The sequence below is a fragment of the Salvia hispanica genome, chromosome 4 (assembly GCF_029641045.1).
Source record: "Salvia hispanica isolate PSC_SH4W2 chromosome 4, Shi_PSC_v1, whole genome shotgun sequence".
Classification (NCBI taxonomy): Eukaryota; Viridiplantae; Streptophyta; class Magnoliopsida; order Lamiales; family Lamiaceae; genus Salvia; species Salvia hispanica.
This window is the reverse complement of record NC_142695.1, coordinates 48908946-48919517: the sequence shown is the minus strand read 5'-3', so window position 1 is coordinate 48919517 and position 10572 is coordinate 48908946. Positions and strand designations below refer to the sequence as shown.

Sequence of the window (10572 nt, the reverse complement as noted above, 5' to 3'; positions counted from 1 at the left end):
ATCGGCTCTTAGTGTTTGCAAGTTATGGAGTTCACCAATCCACTCTAGCAATTGTGAAATCCATTACTTGGAAATATTAAGATTCTCAAATGTACGAATTTCTTAATTGAACTGGGCCGATCTTTTACTCTGGTAAGTCTAAGAGTACGTAGACTTGGATAGTCTGAGAGCATGTTAACAGAAATTTCACCTTTCTAGAATAACGTTACGTGCGCAAATCTTTCGCCCCTTCTTCAACAGGAGAGTTGGAGTACCGCACTGGGATCAAGCCTTCTTCAAGAGGAGAGTTGGAGACAGAACATGCTAGATCATGCAACAAATGTTGCATCATGAAACTTTCCTCTTGACCATTTTCACCTCTGTCAGCAATTTGAAGCATTGACTTTTCTACAAGTACATTTAAAAACTTTTCTCCCACAGACTCCATGTCATCTACTCCATTTGGTTGAAGAAATCCTTCTGCCATCCATAGCTCAATCAGCTCTTGCTTCACAATTCTGTAACCTTTTGAGAAAATCGAACAGTATGCGAAGCACATTTTCTCTGATGATGTAGACAAATTCAGATAGCTCAATCTCAATATTTCCAAGATAAGTTGCAACTCATCTTCTGAATGCATTATTTCTGCCGTCAACACCCAGTCCTCTTGAGATTTACCATGAAGAATTCCTCCAACTAAATAAGCTACTAACGGCAGAGCCATACATCTTTGTGCAATCTTTGTTGCAGTATTCTCTAACTCTGATGGCACATCTTGATTTCCAAAAGTTATGGTTTTGATTATGGACCAGCATTCGTTAACTGTTAAGACCTTTAGCCGATGAATGTGAAACGGCTTCATTTTCTCAAAAACATCGGTATCGCTGGTAGTGATGATAATGGCATTTCCCATAGTAGAAATAACTCCATTCATAGAATTTAGAAAATCTTCCCACATTGCATCATCATCTCAGACATCATCAAGAACAAGAAGACAAGTTTTGTCTATGAAAGCTTGTTGAAGCCTTTACAGAATGTCCTGCCTACTCTCAACTTGATCAGAAGTAAATGCTGCAAGGATTTTTGTTAAAAGGTCGTCTGGCTCATAAATATCATCAAGATCCACCCAAATGCGTAGTTCAAATCGAGTCTTGATGCATTCATGATGGAAGAGTTTACTAGCCAACATTGTTTTCCCCGTTCCATCCTCGCCTTAATTGCGAGGATATTGAACACCCGCTCTCTTTGATTTGTGGTGTTGGTGATGAGCCGGTCCGCTAATTCGAGTACATCATCATCTCTTTCAACGAAAACATGATCAGAAAGGGAAGAATCAGTTTCTCCACTAGCATGAGGCTGACTAGGCGCAGCCACTGGACTCCCCTTGAGTCCAAGATTTTTACCGTCATTGTTGATGGACTCCAGCTTCTCATTGATTTCATTGATTCTTTGGGCCAGAATAGGGGATGGCAAGTATGTTAGTACCTTAGCCTTGATGGTGGAAGGTTTGGCAATGTTGGTTTCTTTGGAGAGAGAATGACAGGTCCAAGCTTCTTCAGCCACTGTTTGAAACCGGTAGTGTTGAAAGCCTCTTTATTGCACAAGGACAGTTGGACATTTTCAGACTCCTCATCAGCGTTTCCACATTCTTGTAAATACCACTGCTTGGTTGAATCTTTGTCCCGAAGTTGATCACGTTTTCAATTGCAACATTAATGGAGGCGGCAGCGGCTTCTAGTTCCATTTTTGTGATCCTGCATGTGTAGTGACAGAGCCAGATTTTAGAAACAAAAATGGTGCCAAACTTTCATCTTTCATATATTTCTTCTTTTTACCGCCTTGTTTGGCAGACCCAATTTTACATCAAAATTCTTAAAATACGCTCGTTTGGGAACCACCGCCTGAAACAGGCCATTTTTTACTTCTGCTTTAGGGAGTTACACATTTAACAAATGCATAACTCCCTTATTAAGGGCAGTAGCATTCACTACGGCGGTATAAGTTGATATAATGCTACGTTTATTGTTATTTTTAACATTTTCTTACCGTGTTCTTTTCATTAGATTTTTCAGCAAATCTTGTTATATTTAGTTTCATTCTTACATATCTAGGTACAATAAGAAATACTATTAGCCACCTAATACTAATAATATATATGACTGTATTGCCCATGGGATTTGAGTTCATGATACAGATGCCAAAAATTTGAGTAGAGATTTTAACAGATGGAGTATTCCAGGAGATGTTCAATTATTAACTCAATTTTTAATTGTTAACTACAACTAATTTAAAATCATAAGATTTATAGAGATGTAGTGTTCTATAAATTGTCATATATAATTTAGTTTTATTATTTATTAGAATTTAGAAAAATAAAAAAAAACTACCATAATTAGAGTTTTAGATCAAAATGTCAATATAGTGTATAAAAAATATCAATACGATTTATCGAATATGTCAATAGAGTTTTGCATTGACATTGAAAATGTGTAATTAACTCCGCATTTAGCAAATGCGGAACTCCATAAAGCAGATTCAACAAAAAGGGCCCCGCCATGGAATTCCAAATGAGCTCATTTCAAGAATTTCGTATCAATTTTTCAATTTGTAGAAAATAAATTCTTTTAGGCTATGTTTGGTAACATAGAATTAGAGACGTAGAATTGGAATTGGAGCCTTCAATTTTTAATTAAATGTTTGGTATCATAAAAATATTTGGATTTGGAATTGAATTCCAAATCTTTCAATTCAATAATTTGAATTTCATACCAAAAGTAGAAAATTGGAATTCCAAATAGTCATAAAATTTCACTATATATCTACAACACACACTTCACACACTACATACACTGCACACACTTCTCAGACTATGCACATTCACACAGTACACATATTTCACACACTTCACACACTATAGACATTTCATGCACTATACACACGGCACACACTACACACAATTTACACACTAAACACATTTTATACACTTCACGCACTACACACATTTCATGCACTACATACATTTCACACACTAATCACATTTCAAGCATTCTATTTTTTAATTTTTTTTTAGATTTTAGAGCTTTTTTGGATCTGAACCGAACCGAATCGATAAACAGAAATTTTTCAAAAGTTTAAACTAAATCAAACCAAAAAATTGTAAAACAAAATCAAATTTGAAATTTTAGTTTGTGTGAAGCGTGTATTTTGTATAAAATTTGTAAGTGTGTGTATTTCATGTGTTATGTGTGTGCAATGTATTTAGTGTATAGTGTGCAATGTACGGAGTGTGTTATTTTGTATAGTGCATGAATTTGTGTGCAATGTGTGTATTTTGTTATAGTGTATGTATTATGTGTAGTGTGTGTATTTTTTTGTAAAATGTGTGTAGTGTGTGTATTTTGTGTATAGTGTGGAGTAGGGGTGGCAAATCATGTGTGTTGTGTCGTTATCGTGTCGACACGATAACGACACGACACGACACGATAACAACAAACACTAACACGATCCGTTAAGAAAACTCCATACACGAAAACGAACACGACCCGCTACCCTCAGACACGAACACGACACGAACTCATTAACGACACGAACCACTTCGGGTCAACACGATACGATAACAACACATATATGACACAACACAATAATGACACTATAATAAAAATATTATTATATATTAATATTATTTCTAATATTAAATTTTAAATTTTAATTATAAAATTTTAAAATTTTAAAATAAATAATAAAATAATAATATTATAATATGTTAATATTATTTATTAACGTGTAACACGAACATGACACGAGTTTTCGTGTCGTTAACTTGTCGACACGATAAGGACACGAACCCAATAAGCTTTGACACATACCCATTAATTTCATGCGGATTCGTGTCGTGCCAAAAATTGTCAGCCTTAATATGGAGTGTGTATTTTGTGTATAATGTGTGTATAGCATGTGAAGTGTGTGAAGTGTATGTATTTTGTGTATAATGTGTATGCAATGTGTGTATAGCATGTGAAGTGTGTGTAGTGTGTGTATTTTGTGTAAAGTGTGTGTGAGTATGTATTTTGTGTATAGTGAGTGCAGTGGCGAAGCTAGAAGTTTTACGATGGGGGCCCAAATTACTATTAATAGTTATAGGATTTTTTCGATGTTCATGCCGTCGGAAGCTCGATTATTTGATATTTTTAGTTTTTGCATAAGTATAACGGATGGAAATAATTTTTTTATGATGTTTAAATGCCACCATAGAAAATATTAATGAAAATATAATTTATAACAAATAGAATACAATAATTATTTTTTAATCTTTTTTATTATGATTATAAAATGACAAAGAATTAAATTAGTATAATTAGTGGTACAAAACAGAACAAATAGAAATTATGTTCTAAAATATTGAAAGTGAAAAAAATAAAATATACACATTATACTACATAAACATAAATAGAATAAAAAAAGTTGCATATACAGAAAGAAGAGGGGGAAAATTGTATAAATACAAAGTAGACAAAATAAAAGAGGAAAACTGTTACAAAGGGAATCAAACTCGGGCCACTTAGAAAAAAGACGCAGTTCCTGACCAACTGGGTTAACAAGTTAAACATATAACAATTTATCGACATATACCCCTAGCCCTAAGTGTGCGTGCAGTGTATATGAACATTCAATTTCATATCAATTCTTTTGATTTACCAAACATAAGAAGTGGAATTGAATTGAATTTCTTCTAGTTCCAATTCCAATTGCAATATCAATTCTAATTATGTGTACCATTTCCTTGTACCAAACGGAGCCTTATGGTTTTAGCCCGTGTTTGGAGTTGAGATTTCGAAAAATAAATTCTTTTAGGCCATGTTTGTTTGACATGGATTGTGTACTAGGAAAGTAATCTGATTCCCAATTATTAAATTCCAGTGTTTGATGAAAATGTAGAAAGTAATATGATTCCCAATTATTAAATTTCAATGTTTGGTGAAATTATATGAAAATAAGGAAAGGAAACTGATTCCTAAATTTAGGGAAAGTTACGTACTAATTTGTGTGGATTCTTTTTCCTCTTCTAAACCCAATTATTCTTTTTCCTAGAGAAACGGTAATCTTCCACTCCTCAAACATCTCACCTACCTCTCACTCAAATCGCCACTCTCTCTTAAATCTCTCTCTATCTCTCCCTCTCTCTCTCTCTCTTATCTATCGCCTTCCCCTTTCACTCTCTAAAATCTGTCGCCTCTTTCTTTCTTTCTTTGGAACATATTTTATTTCCTCCATCTCTTTCTTAGTCTGGCGAAGATAATCTAAAGAATTAAAATTGATCACAATCTTTAAATTAGTTTTAATCATCCAAAGATTCACATGTTTCAATACATAAAATCACAATACAAGTATACAACTGATCGTCTTTGTTTTGTTAAGTATGATATTTTAGTTTCATTGTGTATATGAATTAGTCATTGTTAAATTTCATAAATTTTTAGTTCAAAATTTGAATACTATAGTCTTAAAATCCTACCATGTTTCCAAACGCAAGAATAATATTTCTCATCAATCATATTCTCTGTAATCATTTTCCAAGGAATCATAAATATCAGAAATCATAATCCTAGAAATCACAATCCTAGAAATTATAATCCCGATAATCATTTTCCTTAATAACTTTACTTTCCAGCCAAACAAACGTGCCCTTAAACAAACGTGCCCTTAAAGTTTGCTCTTTTTTCTTTTCAAAATGTACAACGGACTCACTTTTTCGGCATAAAAAAACTCTGCTAAACAAAGTCATTTCTAACTGACGTGAAAATTTGAAAAAATGCTGATGGTGTAACTTTTATGTGTAACTTTACACTATCGAAACAGTATATCCGATCTAGATTTAAAAATTAACAAAAGGAATGTTATTGAGTGGAAGATTCTAAAACAAAATTAAATTGTTGGTAGTAAGATATGTTACCTTTAGAAATGCCAATAAATCAGGGAGGTGATTGGTGACTCCATCCACAAAAGAAACCCTGGCCAAAATAAAAAACTAAATATTTAAAGAGTAGTAATTTAGAGATATAATGTCTTTATGCCATAAGTATAATTCTTATTTTGACTAAGAGTAGTGATTTAGAGATATAATGTCTTCAAGCCATAATACCCCTATGTCTCTTTGACATAAAATTAATTCAAATATGGACTAATATATCCTAATTGGATTATACATGCCAAATCAAAGTATATATATCCGTATTGATTTTAGCTAAATTGTAATATTCCGTTTTCATTAATGCATTAGATTAGACATTATTTTTACAAATATTAGGCAGATTTTTATATTTTCTTAAGAGTAGTATTAGGAAGCTAGTATATTTTATTACTATATTATTTTTATATCTTAATTATATTTGTAATGTGCTTTGTAGATTATCTTTCTATTTTTTATACTTTTTATATACCATTAGTTAGTTTGTATTTTAATTTTTATATAAGATATACTCCGTATTTTGTATTTTATTTTTTATTTTGTGATTATAATATTGTTAGTTTTACATAATATGACTTGTTTTCTTAATTGTGCTATAAAATAAGTAACTATTTTAATTTTATATGTATGACTTTGAAGTTGAATATTATGGTTATAATAACTCAATTTTTTTAATTTTAAAAATAGTAAATAATAAATGAGTTAATAACATATGATTATATTTTTTTTATTAAGATATGACTATAGCGTTTCAAAAATGAAGAATTAAATGAAATTAAATTTGGGATTGTAAAGAATTACAATAAAATCTATGAAATTCCTAAAATCAAAATCACAAACTTAATTTATACCAATAAATCAAAAGTGTGAACAAATTTCCGCAAATAAAAAGGGTACTAATTGCAGTGGACGGACCAAAATTAATATGTCCAAAAAGGAAAATATTAAATTTATATTTTTTGTAAAATTATTAAAGCATTTGATTTTTTAATATTTTAAAATTATTTGTTTTATTATTTTTTCATATTAATGGAAAATAGCTAAAAATTGATAAACTTTTACTTATACATTCATTAATTTATTTTTCCAGCAAATTAAAAAAATAAATAAATCAACTATGTATAAAAATTATTCCCTTATACAAATAATCTTCGAACTTATATAGGAATGTATTGGAATATTAATCCATATCTTCCATATATATAGTTCCCATAATGAAGTCATCTTATTTATATCATACGTAATTAATACCCCTTATTCAAATTTTCCATTTTCTAGATGTAGGGGCAAAAAAGAACCTTTATAAATTGCAAATTTTATTAAAAATAAAATATAATATAATATTACTATTTAACCCTCGTTATGACATTATGGCTTGGAGACATTATGTCTCTAAAACATTTTCCTTTGACTAATTTATCCTTAGAGTGCTATTTAAAGATAGATTTATACCATTGAATACTACTCATTATACATATTCACTTCTTTGAATATTGAACAAGATTTGTATTTATAAATTACTAAGATAGATTTAAAAAAATTAATCCGATTATAAGATCTGATATTAAAATAAAAGTTAGTAAATAGTAATAACTAGCATCATGTTTATATATTTAATCTAAGTATAGATAAAGTGATTTTTTTAGATTATGAAAGCAAAAGTGCAAAACGTCTTCTTTTATTTAAAAATTTTGTTTTGAAAATTGTAATGTTAATTTTTAGTTTTGAGTTAGGAATACTAAATTCATTTCTTAATTTTCAATAAACAAACATCAACTAATTTTAATTTTAAAGTTAGTTTCTTTGTGCAACTTTCTCCTAAAACACAATTTTTTAAATATTATTTTAAATTGTTTCCATTAAACTTCACAAACATAAGAATTAAAACTTTAGAAAATAAGAATTAAAATTAAAATTAAAATTAAAAAATTCTTAAAATTAAAACTGTAAACTCAATTTGCTTTAATATATTATATATTCCATAATATAGTGAATAATTATAAAATCTTTTTAACTAGAGTATTATTAAACAGATGAGTCAAAAACCATGTTATTATTTTGTAATCGATGTTCAACATAATGTTCCAAAAATTCAGAAATGAAAGAAATCAAAATTTTTTCAAGTAAAAAAATCAAATTAAAATTATAAAATTCTTAAAATTAAACCTTAAACATATTTACTATTATCATATAATATCAAATTTTAATTTGTTAGATAACATAGTAAATTGAGCTAGGAACTCTAATATTTTACAATTAGATTAAAAAAATATTAATTATATAGCTTTAAAATGTTAAATAGATGGGTTAAGAACATGTAAATACTTTAAACGTGGTTCGACTATAACATTCCAAGAATTAAAAATAAATAAATTAAATTTTTGTCTAAAACTCATAAATCAACAGTATATATACCCCATCAGTATTCATAAACTACTCATCATATATCAAATTTTAATTTGTAGCATGTTATAGTGAATTGAGCTAAGAATTATAATATTTTACAAGAAACAAATAAAATAGTTGCAATATAGCTTTAAGATATAAAATACATGAGTTATGAGAAAGTGATTATTTTTTGGAACGAAGTTTAATGTAACGTACTAAAATAAGAACTTAAAGAAATTAGAATTTTGGAAAGTGAAGAATTAAATTAAAAACTATGAAATCCTAAAAATCAAAACAGTAAATTAACAGTTTTTATTTACAATATAATACTAATATTTTAATATGTTGCATGTTATAATGAACTAAGATAGGAACTCTAATATCTTAGAAAGAAAAAGAGAACATATTAATTTTATAGTTTTAGTGTATAAAATAGGTGAGTTTAAAATATATAATTAGTATTTTTTATAAGATTCGATGTAATGTTTCAAAGATCAAGAATTTAAATAATTAATATTAGAAAGTGAAGAATCAAAATATTAGAAATTGATAATTAGAAGTATTAAATTTTAATTTATTGCATGATATACGGATTGAGTTAAAAGCTGTAATATTCTAAAAATAAAAAGAGAAAGTATTAGATATATAGTCTTAAATAATAAATATATAAGTTAAGAATATGAGATTATTTTTATTAAAGTGACCATACTATTCCAAAATTTAAGAATTTATAGAAATTAATATTTTGAAAGGAAAATAATTTAAATTAAAACAAAATCAAACCGTAAACTCAATTAGTATTATTGCATATATAAAAATTCAACTTCTTCCATGCTATACCTAAATTGACCTAAGAACTTTGATACTTTAGAAAGAAAAATAAATTATTAACTTTATAGCTTTTGTATTAAACAAATTAGTTAAAAAAATCTGTTTTTTTATGAGCTTTGACATCTAAATATTAATAGATAAAGTAGGAGAGGAAAAAAAATTGAGAATACATTTTTATAAATAAAAATAATATTGATATTAACCAAAATAAACTTGACCAAAAGAAAAAGTAGTACTCCATAAATTTTATATTTGTATAATAGTGAAATTATTAAACTTTTTCATACTATTCATTCTTACACATTAGAAAATTTTTACGTATTTAATATACTTTTTTTTATAAATTTCTGAAAGATTTAATTATCATAAGATTCACCCAACTTTACGTAAATATGCTGTCAACATATATTTCTCATGATTAAGGTATTCTAATTCATGACCTCATTTAATACTCCTTATTAATGGTTTAGGGGCAACAAGGTATATATACAAAATGTAAAAATAATCAAAAACTAAATATATAGTGAAAATTACTATTATATCCCCATTATGGCATTATGGCTTGGAGACATTATGTCTTTAAAATATTTCCATATTTAAAATGTGGTCCATTACCATCTTTAACTGATTTAGAAAGTGATATTAGATGCATTACATTCGGGAAAATGCTACACTTAAAGTTGACAACATTCAAAAAATTTAAAGCATGATAAGTTGCGAACTATCCAGATATTTTCTTAAATAAATACTTACGGGAAAGGTAGAAATGAAGCAGGATATAGTGATGCGCCAATGGAATTGAAGGAGTGCTAACAAATTTGTGAGTGAGTGATCAGTTCTCTAGATCTAGATCTGAATCTGCTCTCATTTTGGACCTTGGTTGGTCGACGACTTAAATTGCTTTGGTCTTTGTCACCATTCATTCTGTGTTTTTTCTTTTCTTTTTCTTTTAACTTTTTTTTTTATTTTTATTAATTTATTTTTAAATAAATTTCTATATAAAGGAAGAAATTACAGCTCATGTCAACATGGCTCGAACTCAACACCTCATAAAATAACTAAACTCCGAGCCGTCCATACCCTTTCTTGAAAAGTTAATTTGCATAATAAAATAATACTCCATCAGAGGTCTTTGACCAAATACTTAACTATATTTGAAGTACTTTAGCACATAGAACTATTTCATTACTCCCAGTCTCGCTCTAAATTAAGCATTCTTTACTCAAAATTTTATATAATTTTATTTTGCAAGTTAAATGGAGATGAAAAAAGTACGAGAGAAAAAGAACATAGAGTAATGTTTTCATTTTTAAAAAAATTGGGTCATTTAGATTCAGTTATCCCAAAATAATGTACTCCCTTCGTCCCACAAAAAATGTCACACTTACGGAATGACACGAAATTTTATG

The 10572-nt window shown here is 28.5% G+C and overlaps 1 protein-coding gene and 1 long non-coding RNA gene across 2 annotated transcripts; both read right to left on the bottom strand.

Moving 5' to 3' along the window:
* Positions 1-205: 205 nt before the first annotated feature.
* LOC148929346 (putative disease resistance RPP13-like protein 1) lies at positions 206-892 on the bottom strand. Its single transcript, XM_089056809.1, has one exon. It carries the CDS (start codon positions 890-892, stop codon positions 206-208), a length of 687 nt encoding a protein of 228 aa, XP_088912935.1.
* A 639-nt stretch (positions 893-1531) lies between these two features.
* On the bottom strand, positions 1532-10064 carry LOC125192609 (uncharacterized). Its single transcript, XR_007171435.2, has 3 exons — positions 9917-10064; positions 5930-5987; positions 1532-1733 (listed from the first exon to the last, which is right to left on the bottom strand). It is a non-coding gene; the product is annotated as an uncharacterized LOC125192609 (long non-coding RNA).
* Between the last annotated feature and the right edge of the window lie 508 nt (positions 10065-10572).

Coding starts and splice junctions, on each gene's coding strand:
- LOC148929346 (XM_089056809.1), bottom strand. CDS start 892: ATGGGAAATGCCATTATCATCACTACCAGCGATACCGATGTTTTTGAG.